The 21624-nt window shown below is 46.6% G+C and overlaps 1 protein-coding gene across 1 annotated transcript in view; it reads right to left on the minus strand.

The window, feature by feature from the left end:
- Window positions 1-2265: 2265 nt before the first annotated feature.
- Window positions 2266-21624, minus strand: part of IL1RAP (interleukin 1 receptor accessory protein) — a 329530-nt gene continuing 310171 nt past the window's right edge. The window contains exon 11 of the mRNA XM_069212783.1: window positions 2266-3420. Within this exon, the coding sequence (XP_069068884.1) occupies window positions 2690-3420 (731 nt within the window). The 3' untranslated portion in view covers window positions 2266-2689. The remainder of the gene's footprint in view (window positions 3421-21624) is intronic.

Consider the following 21624-nt stretch of genomic DNA (forward strand, 5'->3'; position numbering starts at 1 on the left):
CTTGCAACGCAGGCACCCTTGGACTGTGGTGCAAGGGTGTCTGTGTTGGTGCTAAGCAGCACATAGAGCAGCAGCACAAGCAGAGAACAGAAATGCACGCTAGTATGTTAAATAAGGAGCATTCCTGTCCTTTTCCTGTCACGCAACACAGCGCAGGAAGGCGTCTTGCTGTGCTGTGTCACGTGACATTTTGGTAAATCTGCCTCCTGATTTGAACTGGCTGTTTATTTATAGTTACTAATGAATAAGATGCCAATGTTTGTAAGAATCAACAAATGATCCCCAAGAGAGGAGTGAAGACAGTGGTCATAGTGGTACACTCACTCAGAGTTTAGTGACGTAATGTGCAGAGTAATGCACAAATTCCAGCCAGTTTTAACAGTGAGTACCCCTTACACATCACGCATGTAAATAATGACATTCTCAGCGTTACCCATGTTCATCAGTGAAGATATGTTTCATTACAGCCTGTTCTTCATACATGTGCCAACACGTGTTTCGACCTGCTAATTGTGGACTTTTCCAAGGCTTATATTTCCTAGAGTGAGGTACTCACTCCTTGCATTCATGTAGCTCACAGACTGGCAGTACATTTACTTTAGGAGTGTGTACTAAGCATGTTACCTCTTTATAGACTCGGCTTTCTTTAATGATTTTCTCTCACCAAATACTCAGTCTCAAAATATCCTGCGTTGCACCATGTTCTTGGACGGTAAATGGTTTTCTGGTGGACTGATTTGTTTTCTCTGATTATAATTTCAGTATTAGTTGTTAAACTCAATCTCTTGACAAGACTTTGATCCGAAATGCAAGCCTTGAAAAAGTCTGCTAATACTAGGACGAAACACGTGATGGCTTCTCTAATAGAACAGCCACAAATAATGAATCACATCTAAACTGAAGAAGAAAGTTAAAGCTTAGAATTTTCAAAACATAAACAGTTTGTCATTGAAAATTTACATGTGTGACATATAGCGGGGACCCTCTTGTGGACTGTGGCCATTAGGTTAACTTTTAATTTAGGTTGGACAATATAGTACTATAATGGGGCATTGGCCTAGTTTGTGTAGCCGTTATAGTCAATGGAACTATAAGAGGTTCTCAGATATTGCTGCAGACACATGATATTTCCTCCCAGTGCATATAACTTTGAACCAAAGGGATGCAACTCCCTCAATTTCAAGCTGTTTTAGGGTCATTGGTGTTGCATTTACTTCCTGTGTGCTTGAAAATCTGCCTTGCCAACCTCTGTGAGTACAGATGGTGTTGTTTCTTTCTAAAGATGATTTGCCCTCATTTTATTAGATTAGGGTCTATGATTAGTATCTTAGGCTAGGCCTGTGAACAAGTGATATAGTAATGTTGAGAAATCAATTATCTGCCTGGTTGCTCATCCACTATTATCTTGAAGGCCATTGTGGAATTCATTTTGTAGAGATGAATTCGCTATCAAGAGACTATTTCATTCATTTATCGCTTGGCTGCTGCTGGAACTCAGTGATGCGAAGCATCAAATATTCAAGCAGCAGGAATGACATGAAAATTGTTTCTTTCCCCAATCATGTACCTAACTAATATAGTTTTGTGACTAGACCTTTTATTGATCTTTTATTTGAATGAATAGAGTGTGATAATCATAAATGCGGGGTGTTATTTTCAGAGGGTTATCAATGTAGTTACCACCTGCCTCTGAGATTCAATATCTTGTGATCTTTTTGACTTCTACTTTTAATTTGTGTGGGAATGATATCCTGACACTCCTCAATGGACATCATTGAAATTGCTGAAACTCAGTGCGTGATTTGTCTCTGTGGCTGCACGGGGTTGGTGCTAGCACTCTCTTTTGGGATGGACCTTTTTTCACCATCAAACTTTGATCCAGAGCAGGAGAGAGGGATAAGATGAAGGAAGAAGGAAAAGACAAGAAAACAGTAAACCAGGGAGAAAGCAGGAAAAGGATCATTCAAGAGTGATATAAAGAGGAAGGAAGAGTAAGGTGAAGGCTGAGAAGGAGCCCAGACTTGGCAGCCATCACATTCGTAAGATGAACACACCAAATGTTTAGAGATAAGAGACAGAACATTAGGTTGGTGGGAGGAAGACGCATGAGATTGGATGAGAGTTGGTAGCCTTGGCATTCGTCAACGCCAGCTTTCAGCAGTGTTGTGGCGAGCTCCTGAGAAACACTGTGGGGCCTTCACTTACTGGGGCTCCAACAAATTCAACACTGTATATCTGCAAGGAAACATACAGGCTCTCTGATGTACAAATTTAGTACTGTAATTTTATTTAAAAAAGCACCTGATCCAACTCCATCTTAATACCATTGTTATGAAAGATGAGGCTCCACTCAGTCTTATTTGGATCCCGCGAACACCGGCGGCACAGATCAGAAGAAACATGGCGTGCTTCACAGAAAACACATTGTAATACAACCAAAGCACACACTGACATTCACTTAATTCCTGGAATTGATAAATTGGCATCTACAAAATGTCCTCCCAGCGTTGGAATAGGGCCTGGACCCTTTACTGGGTGCTTCAAACCCTTAGCAGGTGGCCCTACTCTCTCTTGTATGAGCCAAGAGTCTGCAAAGTCAATAACCAAAATATGCCCTTGAAGGTCAAGTCTTACAACTATCGGTTGTGTGAACTGGATCCTTTGTGGTTTAAAGAGTCCTGAGCATGGACTACAGAACGTAGAAGTCATTGTTATTATTCGATAAGTCTGTGTATTGCTGCATGGCCAGGGCCGAGATATGCGGCCGCACAGGCTCCTGGGGGTTGACAGTCTGAATCCAGTGTGTTCTCGTGCCGTTAGCCACCGGCTTACAGAGATGGGTTTCCCATTTTGGCTTCTTCGCCGTGCTGCCCCGGCCCCTGAGTCTATGGTCGTCCTCACAGTACGTAACGCAGCACTGGCATGGCTTGGACCCCCTCTGCCCGTTCCTGGCCTTGGCTACCTGCGTGTGGGATGTGGCCCTTTCCGGCCTGCTGCGGGACCTTGAAGTCTGAGGACGCTTGCGTTGACCTTTTAACCTCCGCTTCCTCTTCTGGATCTGGTCGAGGCTGACATCTGACTGGGAGGAGCAGCTCTCGGTCCAGTTGGGCCTAGCAGTCAGGCTTATCAGGGGCAGGGCCAAGCGCAGAGCCTTCCAGAATCTGGAACTGGGCCGCTTGGACTTGTCTCCTTCCCACCTGATGAGCGGAGTCGAGTCCTTCAGCTGGACGATGCCGGGGTGCGTGCAGTGGATGGGCTTGTACTCCACAATGACCATCTTGGTGGAGATGGCGTTTTGGCACACCACGCCCAGCTTGAGCTCCAGCATGCTGAAACTCTTTTCAGTCAAGTAATCCGGACTCAAGACCACGATCATTCTCCGACTCTTCTGAATGAAGGCAAACACGTCTTCGACTGTATCTGGAGAATAAATAAAAGATGGATTAAGTTAGTAATCCAGAGTGATCAATTACTTATTTTCATAAAAAAGAAGCAATATTAACAGCGTATTAGCATAAATTCTCTGAATTAAGATTTGTATTATGCATTCTTTTGAGTATGCAACTTCAAGCACCTCACGGACTTGAGAGAACGTACGGACTTGAGGACAGCTTTTCCTCCTGAATGCCGATAGCTTGATTTAGAGCTTGTTGGAGGGAAATACTCCATTGCGTTTGTGACAGTGCCTGATTTAGAACTTGGTGGATGGATTACTCTAAGTCTTTAAGATATTGATCAATTTGGGGGCAGGACTGAGCTTGTGATAGGTCAATAGTGATAGGGAAACGTCAGTAGCATGTCAGGCTAGTAACTCACTCTCCTGTCGGCCTTTCACCTCTTGTCCACTGAGAATTCAATCAATTTCAGAACAGGTCAACTCAATGCAAATTTCTCAGATAAGAGCCTCCAAAGATAAAATCAAAACATTTTCAAATGTTTCTAAGATCATTCATCTTCTAGTCGAGGCATGTTATTGATCTTTCAGGTGAGAGGTTCTCTGGGTATTCAACCATTTATCAATGACCAGCTGCTAACATCTCCCACTTGTAATCAGGCTTGTCCACTCCACGTGTATGACAGGTTGGGAGTGCCTACAGCATCTTTCCTTGGCAGAGAAAAACTCTTGAAGGGATGACATCAGGTTTAGGTGACTGCAAATAATAGACGTTCATAAATGTGCATATCCCCCCATTTGGGCGGGGGGGCAGACACCAAGACATCTTAAGGAATTTGGGGGTCCTGAGCCAAACATATTTTGGGGGCCCCTAATAGGAACAGCTTTGAACTTCTGATCTAATTTCAGCTCGTGCCAGCTTTGGCCAGGTCACCGACAGTACAAAGGCACCCTGGGCCAAATTCTAAATGTGTTTACACCTAATATTTAGGGATAGTTATGTGTGTTTTCAATATTGTAGCATTTCTCTGCAAAATGTCTGTAACAGATTCTCACACATCACCAACTTAAAAAAAAATCAAAGGAAATGGTATTTAATGCAATGTTTGAGAATTTTTCAAGGTCATCAGGGCAAGACTGCAGAACAGAGCTGAGACTATCAAGGGAGAGGCTGGGGCCCTGTGCCAGAGCTCACCTTACCGATGCCTTAAAACATCTCTGGGACGACAAATGCAGCAGACAGAAAAGAAAGGTGCCAAGCAGGGTTCAGGTATGGGGTGGTGTGCTACATATATGAAGGGAGGCTTTTCTTCCAGAGCTGAGAAGGTACTTTATTGGGCCACTATCCTGTGACACCTTAAGAACTGGCACTCCACTTCACACAGACAAGCGGAACTCCATCTTGAACAAGACCTAAAACCAGAGAGTCGGACACTGGAGGTCCATTAGATCAATAACACTCCATTGTAAGACAAGACTTTGAAGGGAGTGGGTGGAGATGGGGCGGTTAGCGAGACGGTGGGTCACAGGGGATAGAACATTGTGCCGGTGGCGCGGTCTGCTTGGGTGGTGACAATTGCAGCAATATGACTGCCCAGAATAAAAACTGTGCAAGGACTGCAGTTATTGCAGGGAACCCATCATTTCAGCTAGTAGAACAATGACCTTTGTAAGGTTTCATGGAGATATTTGCAGAGAGAGAATAAACAAGCCTTCATTGCACTCAGTGGTGGGATCAACATCCGGGCGCTGCAAAGGAAGCACACGTTTGGTGATGTCATTTCCTGCCAAGTTGTCCCTTTCTCGAAAGATACACTCTTATTGTTTCCGCTTAGTGGCCGTGAAGAGCGTTACGCTTAACTGCAAGAATGATATTAACCAATAATCCATGAATAGACAAAAGACGGAAGCAAAATGTGAAATAATGTAAAATATAATGTTCATCGTATGAGGCCCCATTTCTTAATCACGTCGTAAGTAGCAGTGAAATGGATACACCTAGAAGACTGAATTTTAAGCCCAGATTAGCCACATGACCCTACAGTAGCACAATATACAAACGTATGAATGAGCCTTCAATACTATCAGTCATAGGTAGGTCAGTCATACAATATTTACCAATGTTACTCAGACAGAGGACCACACAAGCTCCCGCAGGCTGATGTTCTGTCACACATCAGTCTACAGTCTCAGTCACTTTCTGGTCATGGAAGCCCCATGCAAACAGGAGACTCCACCCCATCCCAAAATGGCCACCCCAGGTTCGTAAACAGAAGAACAAAGTGTGATGCAGCTGTCCAGGAAGTGGTTAATCCAAGAGACAAGGAACACAGTCCATGGCCCTCTTGAAAACACTGTTCCAGTCTCCTCTTGTTGGAGTTCCGTCTGGTCATGAATGACCAAAGGTCACTTTCTGGTCGGAGCTGCTGGTCAAGTTAGGTCTTTACGGGGGCAGACCAATGCTTGTAAGTGTATGCGCTGATTGTGGAGATACAACAGTGACTTAAAGATACAAGAGGAACACTTTGAAAGTAGAGGAAAAAGACCAAAGGATCGACACACAATTGTTTGAGATGAACAAGAGGTTTGGGGGGAATTCTGACATTAAATTCTAAGATTAAAAACAATAAAACCAGAAATGACCTGTCAAGAGCTATCTGCTGGTGGCAAAATGGCCAAAGCGTATTGTCGTCTATGTCAAAGACAGCTGATGGGTCTAATACAATCTTGGCACAGTTAGGGCTGCCACTTGGTCCTTAAGGCTGATCATCTGCGTCAATGAGGATGAAGATGACTTTTAAGGATTGCAGAGCCCCCAGAATCTGGGAGACCCCGGGATGATCCGTGACAGCCCCAGGTACTTTGGGTATCCCGACGGATAAAAACATTGGCTGGACACCTCATGGATCAGAAAAGCCAATGCAAAGGGCCCCACTACCATCAGCTAAGTGGGATTGCACAAGGGCCTCAGGGAACCTGTTCCATGGAGAATTTGAAGTAGCACTTTGCTTTGTGTTTTTAACTAGACACAGGACATACATCAATTGGAGTGTTGAAGAATAGACTGGATTTTACTTTTCGTAATGCATTTTTCTGGAGTAAAAAAATGTTCTAGTGAGTTGAGGACCAAAGAGCATTGTGAGGAGCAGTGGAGGCAAAGAATGTAAACTTGAGTCAGATTAAATGCTGTGGGAGGCATCCGAAGAGGAAGGCGCACATGCTGGGAGGGCACTTGTGTGTCTAGAGAAAAAAGGGATGGTGGGAGTGTAAGATCGGGCAATGTGAGGCTTGTTCTCGCAAGTCACTGAATGCAATCTTAAACGTTCTGGCAAAGAATTCATATCAACGTCTGAGAGGACGTCATTAGAAGCCGGACCAAACCATCAAAGAATTGCTTCTGCAAGTAGATGCTGAAATAATCACTCAGGTGAAATAGAGTTTCTGGCTTTGACAACTTTTTATCGTAGATGAATTCCTAGTTTATGTTTCTAGATGAGCATCCTTTCAGATGAATAAGACGTCATCATTCTTTTCACCAGTTTTTTGTGATCCTTTTTGAGCTATTCCCAGACATCTAAAGCGGTCTTTACGCAAGAACCAAACAAGGGTTCCTTGGTTTCTAGATTTTGAGTTGCAGATTTTAATGTGTCTTGGCACAGTGTGTTATTCTGATGTAAAATAGTTCTCCATACGTTCAAGTAGAGGCCGAGGGACGCAGCCAATAGGAAGCAGGTGACACCAAGATGCTCCTGTGGCAAGATACAAGATGGGACTGAAAATCTCTTGAGCTAAGGGTTCCTGAGTCACATAGGCCAATAGATGAAGGAGGGTGAGCCTAAGCATGTAGGAATATGCAGCTAACACAATATGTTTGCCAAACATGGTGCATGGAGCCTTACATGTCAAAGCTAACAAGCAGTGTCCAAGCCAATATGTTTCATGTTTGTAAAGCATTATTGAACACATAAAAGATACAAAACATATCAAAATAGTGGAAAAGTAAATAAATCCTAAGGTATCTAAAATGACCACTGCATTCAAAATGTTTAATATTCATAAATAGCACTGTTTAGTTTTCAAATTCTATTCAAACAGGAAGTTCTGAACAGAATTGAAAAAGTCTGTGTTATGTTGAAGGCTCGGTCATGGACAGCAGCGGACTGATTGCAGGTACTTAAAGAACATAACAACTTTCTGAGCCTGTGACTGTGTTATAATTTGAAAGGAACATGCTTGTCAAGGCCAAATTTGCTTTCCAGAATACTCGGAAAGGAAACAAATGCTGTAACCATTTGCTGATCTGCAGTGTACCTGGGAGTGTTTCAAGGGTCTCTAGGAGCAGATGTACGGGTCTCTAGGAGCAGATGTATGGGTCTCAGATGTATGGGTCTCTAGGGGCAGATGTATGGGTCTGTAGGAGCAGATGTACGGGTCTCTAGGAGCAGATGTATGGGTCTCAGATGTACGGGTCTCTAGGAGCAGATGTATGGGCCTCAGATGTATGGGTCTGTAGGAGCAGATGTACGGGTCTCTAGGAGCAGATGTATGGGTCTCTAGGAGCAGATGTATGGGCCTCAGATGTATGGGTCTGTAGGAGCAGATGTACGGGTCTCTAGGAGCAGATGTATGGGCCTCAGATGTATGGGTCTCTAGGAGCAGATGTATGGGTCTCTAGGGGCAGATGTATGGGTCTCTAGGAGCAGATGTATGGGCCTCAGATGAATGGGTCTGTAGGAGTAGATGTATGGGCCTCAGATGAATGGGTCTGTAGGAGCAGATGTATGGGTCTGTAGGAGCAGATGTATGGGTCTCTAGGGGCAGATGTATGGGTCTCTAGGAGCAGATGTATGGGTCTCTAGGAGCAGATGTATGGGTCTCTAGGAGCAGATTTATGGGTCTCAGATGTATGGGTCTCTAGGAGCAGATGTATGGGTCTCTAGGGCCTCAGATGTATGGTCTCTAGAAGCAGATGTATGGTCTCTAGGAGCAGATGTACGGGTCTCTAGGAGCAGATGTACGGGTCTCTAGGAGCAGATGTATGGGCCTCAGATGTATGGGTCTCTAGGAGCAGATGTACAGGTCTCTAGGAGCAGATGTATGGGTCTCTGGGGGCAGATGTATGGGTCTCTAGGGGCAGATGTATGGGTCTCTAGGAGCAGATGTATGGGTCTCTAGGAGCAGATGTATGGGTCTCTAGGAGCAGATGTATGGTCTCTAGGAGCAGATGTATGGGTCTCTAGGAGCAGATTTAAGGGTCTCTAGGAGCAGATTTAAGGGTCTCTAGGAGCAGATGTACGGGTCTCTAGGAGCAGATGTATGGGTCTCTAGGAGCAGATGTATGGGCCTCAGATGTATGGGTCTCTAGGAGCAGATGTATGGGTCTCTAGGAGCAGATGTACGGGTCTCTAGGAGCGGATGTGGACCAGATGTACGGGTCTCTAGGAGCAGATGTACGGGTCTCAGATGTATGGGTCTCTAGGGGCAGATGTACGGGTCTCTAGGAGCAGATGTACGGGTCTCTAGGAGCAGATGTATGGGCCTCAGATGTATGGGTCTCTAGGAGCAGATGTATGGGTCTCTAGGAGCAGATGTATGGACCTCAGATGTATGGGTCTCTAGGGGCAGATGTATGGGTCTCTAGGAGAAGATGTACGAGTCTCTAGGAGCAGATGTGGAGCAGATGTACGGGTCTCTAGGAGCAGATGTACGGGTCTCAGATGTATGGGTCTCTAGGGGCAGATGTACGGGTCTCTAGGGGCAGATGTGAAGCAGATGTATGGGTCTCTAGGAGCAGATGTATGGGTCTCTAGGAGCAGATGTATGGGTCTCTAGGAACAGATGTATGGGTCTCAGATGTATGGGTCTCTAGGGACAGATGTATGGGTCTCTAGGAGCAGATGTATGGGTCTCAGATGTATGGGTCTGTAGGAGCAGATGTATGGGTCTCTAGGAGCAGATGTACGGGTGTCTAGGAGAAGATGTACGGGTCTCTAGGAGCAGATGTATGGAGCAGATGTATGGTCTCTAGGAGAAGATGTATGGTCTCTAGGAGCAGATGTATGGGTCTCTAGGAGCAGGGGTCTCTAGGAGCAGATGTGTGGGTCTCTAGGAGCAGATGTCTGGGTCTCTAGGAGCAGATGTATGGGCCTCAGATGTATGGGTCTCTAGGAGCAGATGTATGGGTCTCTAGGAGCAGATGTATGGGTCTCTAGGAGCAGATGTACGGGTCTCTAGGAGCAGATGTACGGGTCTCAGATGTATGGGTCTCTAGGGGCAGATGTACGGGTCTCTAGGAGCAGATGTACGGGTCTCTAGGAGCAGATGTATGGGCCTCAGATGTATGGGTCTCTAGGAGCAGATGTATGGGTCTCTAGGAGCAGATGTACGGGTCTCTAGGAGCGGATGTGGACCAGATGTACGGGTCTCTAGGAGCAGATGTACGGGTCTCTAGGAGCAGATGTACGGGTCTCAGATGTATGGGTCTCTAGGGGCAGATGTACGGGTCTCTAGGAGCAGATGTACGGGTCTCTAGGAGCAGATGTATGGGTCTCTAGGAGCAGATGTATGGGTCTCTAGGAGCAGATGTACGGGTCTCTAGGAGCAGATGTACGGGTCTCAGATGTATGGGTCTCTAGGGGCAGATGTACGGGTCTCTAGGAGCAGATGTACGGGTCTCTAGGAGCAGATGTATGGGCCTCAGATGTATGGGTCTCTAGGAGCAGATGTATGGGTCTCTAGGAGCAGATGTACGGGTCTCTAGGAGCGGATGTGGACCAGATGTACGGGTCTCTAGGAGCAGATGTACGGGTCTCTAGGAGCAGATGTACGGGTCTCAGATGTATGGGTCTCTAGGGGCAGATGTATGGGTCTCTAGGGGCAGATGTACGGGTCTCTAGGGGCAGTTGTGAAGCAGATGTATCGGTCTCTAAGAGCAGATGTACGGGTCTCTAGGAGCAGATGTATGGGTCTCTAGGAACAGATGTATGGGTCTCAGATGTATGGGTCTCTAGGGACAGATGTATGGGTCTCTAGGAGCAGATGTATGGGTCTCAGATGTATGGGTCTCTAGGAGCAGATGTATGGGTCTCTAGGAGCAGATGTACGGGTGTCTAGGAGAAGATGTACGGGTGTCTAGGAGCAGATGTATGGAGCAGATGTATGGGTCTCTAGGAGCAGGGGTCTCTAGGAGCAGATGTCTGGGTCTCTAGGAGCAGATGTATGGGTCTCTGGGTCTCAGATGTATTGGTCTCTAGGAGAAGAGGCATTTATTTTCCAGTCACATTGAACACCTTCTGCCTCAAACACCCGCTGAGCGGAGTAGTCGCCCACCATCTCCAGCACCATTAATGCTTCCTGCGTGTGCCAAGGCTTCGGCTTTCATGCAACATGTGGAACGCAGGAGATCCACAAACCAAACCAACCTGTTAAAGTCCACTCTAGTCAAACCCCAGGAACAATGCACTTGTTGCTGTGCTGTTGGGAGTGAGCTGGGAGGGGCAAGGAGCAATGTGGAATTGTGAGGGGTGTGAAGGGTGAAACAGCACATGGGGAGAGAACGAGGAAACCCTTGTAAGAAACACTGGAAAAATAAACTGTATTATGGAGCCCAAGAAGGGTACAAATACACCTGTAAAAAAGGTTTAAAGAATCTATGCTCCAGGAGAATTAGAAAAACAGAAGAAAAGCAATTGAATAAGAAGCAAGCAAATTACGCTAAATTAAATTGCACAGTTTCAAGAATTTTGCATGAAGCTTGTCAAGCAGGATCCCTGGAATGACGCCATGTTGCATAGTTACGCCACACTCCACATACGATGTGTGCTGCTGGCGCGTGGGAAGAAAATAAACATCCAGAAAGTGAGGGGCTCTTCGCAGCAAAGAGTTTTTCTCTCTCTTTTTTTATCGTTGAATGAGTCGTCTCATCAAAAATGAACGGAAAGACGGGTTTTGAGCTAAAATATACCTTAAGATGGCACATTTGCATGTGGTGTAAAGTTCCCCACATTTCACGTAATTATGCAAAGTTAGTTCACATCTAAAGCGAATGAGGTTGACAGGACAATCAATTGATTATAAGCAATGGGTTGGTGCAAAGCCTCCTCCGAGTATGATTGTTCACAATGGGGATCAGATCCCAGTTTGGGAGGTAGAGGGCACTGGGGGAGGACTGAAGTGCTGGCTTCCGCCATGGGGGGGGGGGGGGGGTATTTGTCTCTGATGTCCCCGCTCTGTCCTACCTTGGGTCTGCAGTCTGGTCCAAGTACAACCCCTTCTGCCCATGCGATGGCGAGCAGTCACAGGCTTCTGATGGTGGTCGTGGTGGTGGAGAGAAGGGGTGGGAAATTCCAAACAGAATATTCACCGAGCAGAGCAATAACTGGTTGTCCCACCCTGTGTTTTACTTCGCCTTGGGATGCCATCCACGCCTTCCCTTAACCGGGTATCCTTCCTTGAGAGTAGACATCTTCAGACTAGGGTTAGAGTCTATGAGTGCGAATCGAGGCTCGGGTGGAGATTACCCCTGTTCCGCATAAGCATTGCACAGTTGAGTTCAGCCACCTCTAAAGTCCCACCAGTTGCAGAACTCTGTGTTTGAATTGAGGTCATCGAGAACTATCAACGCGTCATCACTCGCGTTCTCTTCTTGCAGGTGACGCACTGTCCGCAGGTCCAGCCTCAGTCCAGGCAGGGCATGACCAGAGACCACGGTGCTTGCCACCATCTGAGGTCTTTGATACACCACAGGTGCTTGGAGTTGCAGAATCCTACAGGATGGGGCAGGTCCAGGATAGGGCAGGTCCCTCTAAGCGTCAGACCCGCTTCAGTTACGTGGCAGTACATTGCAAGCAGCCCACACCACCTCATGTGGTCACAGTGGCACGATGGACCGACACGTGTACACTTCTTGATCACGGTGGAAGAGCATCTCAGGCGCACTTCATGACTGTGGCGACGAGTCCACCACACAGGCACCGCAGTGTGGCCGAGTTGCCCTTGGTACAGAAGAGAGTTCAGCCACAGTTGTGCTTCTTGGTTGCAGATGGAGTTATGGGTGGATTTTGCAGGTGGTGCTTTTGAAGATGCTTGTAGGTTACTGTGTTAAGGTGGTTCGCTTTTATCTGTTCTCCAGAAAAGAGGGACGGTCTGCAAGCGTTTTAGATGTTGGCAGCTGATCATTGATTTTTTTATATCATTCGTTCATGGTGTGCCATCACCACCAATCATTTCCCATGCACTATTTGTGCCTCAGCATGGTCGTCTTTTACCAGGGGCTTAGAATACAAAATTTGGGTGAGACTAGGAAATGGTCTCGATCATTTTTGGTCGGACCATGGATGGATTGGGACAAAATTATAGGCCCGGGTACCAAAATTAAAGTGCCCCTCCACCCAAGCAAAGAAAACAGCTAAATAAGTTGTACTATCGCGGACACTGATATTAACAGGAGATATCGGCCCAGCCGGCCATAAAACCCGCCCACACACTGATGTGCAGGACCAGCCCTTCGGGCACTGCCCAATAGCGCTGTTGGCCAGTCTAAACCTGGCTAGGAGGGTTAGATATTTGCTCAATACCATACGAAATAGGTGTTATGTTCGCCTCACTCCCCGGCCCCCCACTTCTCCGGCTCCCCCACTTTAGTTCATCATTTGGGGCGCACTTATCGCTTATTTACTAACAAGGATAACATCTTGCCTAGGGACATATCCGGGATTTTAGCCAATATTTCCATGTCACAGCTAAGGAGTGATGTAGGCCTGCCTCTGGTACAGCTCGAGTCCATCTGAACCAGTTTAGGTACCAAAGGTCCCTATGGTTTCAGGGTATAGTCCCCTTTCGCTTGCCTCGTGGAGAGGTTTCCATGATAGGGGAAGTTGGTGAGTTGGTGCATTTATAAGACTCCTGGGGGCGGCAGTGGTCCTCGCCTGGACCCTTCCAGTCAGCAGCAGGAGGAGCCTTCTGGATGTCCGGGTCAGAGCCCTCCTTACCCAGCTCATGCTGCAAGTCTGGGGGTGAGCTCCTGTTCAGTGAGACTGGAGGGTTTCATCTGACTGATCTAGTCTCTCCCTTGTTGCTACCTCTCCTGTAGTGTAGATATGTCTCTTTCAAGACTAATTCTTGTTTCTCCTTTGGTTTCCATGTGTGGGTTGGGTCTTTCATCTTGAGTTCTCCTATATAAGACATTCACCAGGCCCTTAAAAGCACTGTAGAGGTCACTGGTATTTCTTTGAGGTCCAAGTATTCTCTGAACTGCCCTTGTAATTTCCTTTTATAAATTTGATATTTGCTATCTCGTTGTGTTCATCCATTCATCCTCCATGTTTGTGTTTAGGAAGATGTTTATTGCACCTTTCTTATATAAAACTGCGCATTGTCTGATACACTTATTACTCCCATTCCGCAGTTTGGGAAACGCAGCTCTATGGTGTTAAAAAAAAAAGGTATTTTTCTCGACTCTGTGGCATACGCGTTAGCAAACAGAAGTGTATTCTTTGGCCATAGGGTGTAAAAGCAGTCAGTGACCCAGGAACACAAAGGCTTCCCTTAGGTCTTAAGATCCTTCTGGCATCATTGTTCCTGCCCTCAGGTGGCCTACTGTTTTCTATATTTGGGCCCACTGTCACATCCCAGTCCCCTCACACCATGATTATACACTGCACAAACCAGTAAGTATCTGCCTGGAGTGGAGATGCAATCCTCTTTCAAGAGGTTGGGTGGGTACCAGAGCCTTTAGTGAAAGTGGTGTTACAGTTTTTTAGCGGCAGTGTGGTGAACACGCAGTTGCCTGCTGGGTCAAACTATGGGTCTGATTTAGAAATCGGCGGACGGGTTACTCTGTCACAACGGAACATGATGGGATTTATATTTCGGTGGACAGGCTATCCGTCACTGTTGTGACGTCTGCCGAGGTCTAAATCAGGCCCTATGCCCTTATTTTTATCCCCAGACTGACCGATGTACTTCTATCTGTCAGGATGACCACTCCCCTTCCCTATAATTCTGGATTGGATTTCGGGAGTCGGTTTTTGGGTGTCTGCTCCACAGAAGGGATCACCCCATCCCATTCCCTCTTTAGCTTGTCAACTCCATATTTTGAAAGATGCATCTTGTATGAGAGCAATGTTAGTTTTTTAGTTGCTAGGTCACTGAAGACTTTTTTCTGTTTAACATAAATTGTAAAATCCTTTAAAACTGAGTGACCATGTAACAAGTTCTCAAGCGTGATGCATGGTCACTCTGGGTAAGAGACTAGGTAAGTACTGGGTCTGGTTAGACCCTTATCGTGTTGTATGCAGTCAGGGTGTGAAATGATCCCTTGCTGTGGTAGCACAGGGGAATAGTTTTCCTTTTAACGTCTAAGATTATGTTACTGGATGGCCAGGTATCAGCAAATGGTCTACATACCATCTGTATCACAGGAAGAGAACTGGGGTCTTGAATGCTTCAGGAAAGTTAGATCAGTAGATGACGGCTTCACTGACAACCCCAAAACAATGAGAAGAAGAGTTCAGGAAGACTTTGGTCTGCTACTCTGCAGCTTCTGCTATCTGCGGGTATGCTCCCACCATCAACTAGGTCTTGATAGATCTCACTGGGCAGGAGTTGTAATTGCATCCCTATTGGGCATGTTCTCTATTCTGAATTTTGGGATTATTCTGTCCTATTTTACGGTTACATCTTTTACAAAGGACTTGATTTGTCTCTGTCTTGTCTACATGTGTCTTCTGTGTTGCAGGTTTTTTTTCAACGGCCTTGCACCCTTTGGTTTGATTCTCAACTTCTTGATGTTTTATATTATCTCGCTTTAAGGATATTTTAATTTCTGTAGCGTCCACACTTTTTGTCTAATGTTGATGCCAACATTGATTGAAAGTGTGCTGGGACACTGCAAACCAGGGCACCTCAGCAGGGTTCTTTCCCAAAGTCTCTACCTTTGTTTCTACAATTGGCACAGCCATGGCACACAGTTAAGTCCCTTGTAAAAGGTGCCCATGGTACCAAGGGCTCTGTGACCAGGGAATGTCCCGAGGGCTGCATCTTGTATTATGCCACCCTGGGGGACCCCTCACCAAGCACATGTACAATGCCTTTTTCTCCCTCCCAGCACACACAAGCTGCAAAGTCAACGTCAACATGGCACCTCTCTCAAGGTGCCATGCCCACAAACCACTGCCTATGGCATAGGTAAGTCACCCCTCTAGCAGGCCTTACATCCCTAAGGCAGGGTGCACTATACCACAGGTGAGGGCATAGCTGCATGAGCAATATGCACCTACAGTGTCTAAGTCCATTCTTAGACATTTTAAGTGCAGTGTAGCCATATTGAGTATATGGTCTCGGTGTTTGTCATTAAGAACTCCACAGTTACATAATGGCTACACTGAATTCTGGGGAGTTTGGTTTCAAACTTCTCAGCACAATAAACCCACACTGATGCCAGTGCGGGATTTATTGATAAATGCACACTGAGGGCATTTTTAGAGATGCCCCTTGTATGTTAGCCAAACTGCTAGTGCAGGACTGACCGGTCTGTGCTAGCCTGCCACTTTCAGACAAGTTTCTGACCACATGGGGTAAGAGCCTTTGTGCACTCTGTGGTCAGAAACAAAGCCTGTCCTGGGTGAAGGTGCTTCACACCTCCCCCGCGGGAACTTTCACACCTGGCGGTGAGCATCAAATGCTCATGCCTCGGGTTACAGTGCCCCAGGGCACTCCAGCTAGTGGAGCTGCCCGGCCCCCATGACAAAGCCCCGCTTTTGGTAGCAAGTCCAGTTGGAAAATTGGAAAAACAGGGAGGAGTGACCGCCCTCCCCATCCCCCATCCACCTAGGACTAACACTAAGGTGTCCACAGCTGAGGTGACCCCTCTCTGCAGAATCCTCCATCTTTATTTGGTGGACAGGGACCAATAGGGTTAGGTTTGTGCCCCCATCCCCAAAGGGAGTGGACACAAGAAGAGTGTAGCCACCCTCAGGGACAGTAGCCATTGGCTACTGCCCTCTGATCCCTGACATGCCCCTAAATCTAGGATTTAAGGGCTTCCCTGAACCCAGCTCACCAGATTTCTGGTGACCTGACAAGAAAGAAGGACTGCTAAGCTGAACCCTTCAGTAGAGAAGAAGGAAGATGACAACTGACTTGGCTCCAGCCCTACAGACCTGTCTCCTCCTCCAAAGAACCTACAAAAGATCAGCGACACATCCAGCAGGACCATCGACCTCTGCCAAGCTCCAGAGGACTGCCCTGCACCCAAAAGGACCAAGTTCTGCTGTGGACAGCTGCCCTGTCCAATATGAAACAACAACCAACGACTCCAACACTACTCTGAATGCGTGAGTCCTGACCACTCTGCACCGACGCCAACGGCCCATGTCCAGGTGGCCTAACCAACTAGAGAGGATCCCCAGGTGATTGCAAGCCAGTGCCCACCCGGGTTGACCTCTCTACCCCTCCACAATGATGCCTGCCGAGGGAATCCCAAGGACCCTCCTGCCCGCAAAAGCTTCAGACGAAGTTATCCAACGTCTAAAAGACCACTGCATCCGCAGCCCCCAGGCCTTGGAGAACCTGACCTCCGGTGCAGCTACATTCAATAGGCAGCCCTCCTCCCTGTCAGGCCTAAGATTTGCCCGAGTTGACCCCCTGGACCTCGCCTGCAGCATCCGAGTGACCCCAGGGTTCCCTCATAGAGAATCATTGGAGACCCTATGCTTTGTTTCCACCCTGCACCCTGCTGTCCCTGTGCCGCTGAGGGTGTATGTTTGGTGCCTACTTGTGGGACCCCCACCCCAGTGCTCCTCTAACCCCCCCCGCCCCCAAGTCTGCCCTCCAAAGATGCTGGTTCTTACCTGCCTGTAGATCTGAAACTGAGTGTCCCCAGTCTCCATAGGAGCCCATGTTAAATTTGCCTCAACTTTGACCTCTGCTCCCGGCCGGCCCTGTGTTGCTGGTGGTGGATGTTTGGGGTTAGCTGGAACCCCAACCTGTGGATTTCCTAAAACCCAGAGACTGGAACTGTTAGTTTTGTACTTACCTGCAAATCGATCTAACTTTTCCTCCCCCCAGGAACTGTTTCTGAAAATTGCAGTCAACTTTTAAAACACATAATTGCCAATATTTCAAAAACTGTATAACTTATCGATTTCAAACAAAGTACTATTGATACAGGTGTGAAATATGAATCTATTGAAGTACTTGCCTGCAACTTGAATCTTGTGATTCTAAAAATAACTTAAGAAAATATATTTTTGCTGTATAAAAACCATTGGTATGGAGTTAAATCATTGAGTATGTGATTCTTCTATTGTCTCTGTGTGTGTACAACAAATGCTTTGCACTACCCTCTGACGAGCCCAACTGCTCGACCACAGTACCACAAAGGAGAGCATTAGTATTATCTACTTTAGCCTCTGTTAAGCTTCTGGGGAGCCCCTGGACTCTGTGCACACTATATATCATTTTGATATAATGTATACAGAGCCAGCTTACTACACAGTTCCATTAATTTACGGATGAATATTGAGAGGAATTTCAGCACGTTTCTTCCCACCTCTGACTAGTGTTCCGAAGACTCTAACATTATCTCTCTGGCTACTTTCTTCAAGGTCTGCTGTTTATTTTTTTAGAGACACTTTTAATTTGTTTCCTAGATCTGGGCTCTCTAACCGTTTAGTTTCTTGGGCAACTGGTACTTTGTCAGATTTGTCGATTTAGGTTCTAAGTGTGGTTAGTTCCCCATTTATTGACTGGAGTTCTTTATGGGTTGATGTTGTTGACAGCTCCACTATTGATCTACATGACTTGATGCCTTTGAGCTCTGGCATTGTGGATGCCAGTGTTAGCTAGTCCTCATTGTGTCTTTGACATGCATTGTGTTTTTTGTTTTTGAAGGCTTCCAAGACAAGGAGCTGTTCGTAAACTTTGGTGCCAGACATGAATGTTGCTAAACGTGTGTATCTAATTTCAAAAACGAATTGTCAGGAGAACCGTCTTCTAATTGTGTAGATGGTTATTAATACTGTTTTCACAGATAGAAGTCCTGATGGTGTTTTATATTGTGGGATACTCCAGAATTATGAACATTGGTCTCATAGTGTTGTGTAATGGTGATGATACAGGCAATTCAAGTCCTTGTTGTTTGCCGAGTCTTGTATTCGCCGGACTGCTGTGAAAGCGCTGTAATAGAAAGTGTTCACCAGTAGGGGGGACCTTACCCCTGCTGTGTCTATGTGGAGAACATAGCCACTACAAGGCATGTCTGGCGTGTTATCAAACCGCACCTTCCACCCTTGAAAATGGCGGCTCCTAGTGGAATCACAGGCTCCACCCCTTGATATTACTGCAGAAAGGCAGAGATTGTCAGTCATTTTAAGGGTTTCACATCACTTCTGCAGCCCAGGGAGCTTGTTCACTCTGAGTGACCCACCACACTCCTCCCAGCTGTTCCTCTCTGGTGTCCTCCTGTCCAGCCTCTGTAGGGAGGTGGAACACCAGAGCAGATGTCCTTGGTAGCATCAACACTCCCCGTCCACCTCTTGAGTGTTCTCTTTGGTGGCTGGAAAGAATTCTGCAGGATGGGAACTCTTCTATTCCACGAGTGACCTATTCATCAGTTGGGCTACCCTGTAGCATTCAACCATTGACCATCTGCAGTCAGCACCTTCCAGATCACAACACTTGCCGGGTGAGCTCTCTCTTGGTAGAGGACTTATATGAATGATACACCAGGACCTGCAGACATTCTGCCCGTATAGTTTCTACACTGCAGAGCTTCTGCGCATGTAGAACCCTCTTCACTCAGGGCTCACTTAGCAAGCAGCCATTCCATCTACGGCGTCGTTCTGCCCCCAGAGCTTCACGTCTGGACCTGGCAGTGAGGTTGCTTCACAAATCTGAGATTCCCATCTGGACCAGTAATGCAAAGAGACTTGTGCCCACCATTCTGAGGCTCAGAGGTTGCTCTTCTCAGTCTTTCTTCTCCTGGCAGATCCCAGCAGCACTGCCATCACAGTGCCTGTACGTCTCTCTGAAGATTCACTCCTCCTGCATAGCTGCCAGACTCCTTCCTCCATCAGCAGACAGACTGGCTTCTGAGCACTTCAGGTCAGATGGACAGTTTCATCCAGCATGGCAAGACTTCAGGTGATGCTCTGTCACCTGTGGGAATCTGGTCTTCAGATGGACGACAGCTCTGGTTGCACAGCAGGCTTTAGAATACTCCAAGGGGCAATACTTTTCTTGGATAAAAATATCTTGAAACTGTCTGAACTCTCAGGACTGATTTTGGGAGGGTTCTTGTTTAAAGTGTAATTTCAAGGCAGCTGTCCAGACCCAGCTTTTGTGCACCGTGATGCCCCTTACAGCAGTGTAGTCTCCAGCCTGCAACACCCACAACAGAGAGGCATGAGGTTTTTGCACCTGGCTTTATCAGCCACTCTGAACTGTGATTATAGGGAGACAAACTGGGATCCCTCAAAAGGGTGCCTGTTACCTGGAGCAACAGAGACTGCTATCCCACCATATATAAAATGGCTAAATAAATAAATAGCTAAAGGACGCCTAATCAGCACCTCCTTTCTGCAAAAGGCCTAATTATATTTGTCAGTCACCAATGTCAGAGTCTAGTAACCACCGCCAACTTCAGCCATCTTAACAATCCACTTCCACTGTCTGGTAAAACAACCTCATCTCTGTCACATGAGCAGGCCAGGGGTATTCAGCATTGATCCCACCACCTCTGCCTCACTCATACAATGCATGTACCAAACAGGCCACATACACAAACATGCACAACAGATGCTTGTGCTAGGATGTGGGTTAGTGCTTAGAAGCAGAACTTTGAACGAGTGGGACCGTCGATCTTGAGCACGGCAACAAAAAGCTAATTAGCAGAGTTATCACAGCTCACCACCCCACTTCAGCTGGGCAGCTGCACCCTGATCTCCTTACTAGGTAGAACAGCTCTCCGCTGTCTGCCGGTGGGAACTAAAAGGAAAATGGATGATGCTGGAATGGACAGAATCGGGAAACCTGCAACCCCTTCGCTTAATGCTTCTCTTGTGGTGGTTTTAGACCACTCAGCAGGAGTGAGTTGGGATGGTAGGGACCAGACTGAGGGGAGGCGGAGGGAGGAGGATGAGAGATGTAATTACTCTGCTAATTACCACGCGCCACAAAAATTGAAGAAAAGCACTTTGATGCCAAAGAGGGAATTCATTACTGTGTGTCCTTGCTTCTAATCTGCATCTCATGAATATTTGCATTAGCTACCATATTCCTTGTTACTGGATTAGATTAACAGCTTTCAATAATGCGCGGCTGTGATATTAAAAAGGGGTGCACGGCTGTGGGTGGCGTTGGTGGAGAGCATAGGAGGCGCAGGTCCAGGCTGTGGGCTTCAGAGACCACTCACACTAGTAGTTAGACAGGGAACAAGCATCTTGTCAGCAAGAACATCTAGGATGCATAACATTAATCTGGGACACGTCATATTATGTACCATGAAAACCCTCATTTCCTTCTGTGCCACCTTCCAGAGCTGCTGGGGTGAGGGGTTGCCTGCGCAGTGCTAGCGTATCATTGGACGAGCCAGGGGGAGTGGCTATTTTACCTAATTGGCAACCATGTTATGTTATGTGTATTTGTAAAGCGCATTATCACTCGCAAGGGTATTGTGGCTATCGCTCTGCGAGGATGAGTTGTCGAGAGTTACGCTGAAGCAACCTTGGTTCGTTCAACATAACTTTGACGCTACTTTTTTCAGGTCACAAGTTCCACTTTCATGTGGCATTGGCTTTGTCCTCATTCTTTTGCACTCTTTCTGGTGAAGAATTAAATGGAGGCAGGTGGCCACATGCAAGATTAATTTTTCTACATTGACGATGTTTTGTCGAGCTCTAGTGTTCTCCCAGGGGTGTACCTTGGGCCGTAAGATTAAAGGGTGGTCAACATCAGATTTTAGGACAAACAGATTTGCATATAATGTTTAAATACACTGTAGGAGAATCAGGGTGCATGAGAGGCGCTTAAGGGCAGTGGAAAGGGAGAGGAATTCGGATTGGTAGGAGTACTAAGAGAGCAGACACAATATTCTGTAAGATAACCAATATTTTTTAAAAACTTCAAAACAGAGAGGGAGAGAGTGTCTGCATTTTTGACTGTGTGTGTGTGTGTGTGTGTGTGTGTGTGTGTGTGTGTGTGTGTGTGTGTGTGTGTGTGTGTGTGTGTGT

The sequence above is a fragment of the Pleurodeles waltl genome, chromosome 11 (genome assembly GCF_031143425.1).
Source record: "Pleurodeles waltl isolate 20211129_DDA chromosome 11, aPleWal1.hap1.20221129, whole genome shotgun sequence".
Classification (NCBI taxonomy): Eukaryota; Metazoa; Chordata; class Amphibia; order Caudata; family Salamandridae; genus Pleurodeles; species Pleurodeles waltl.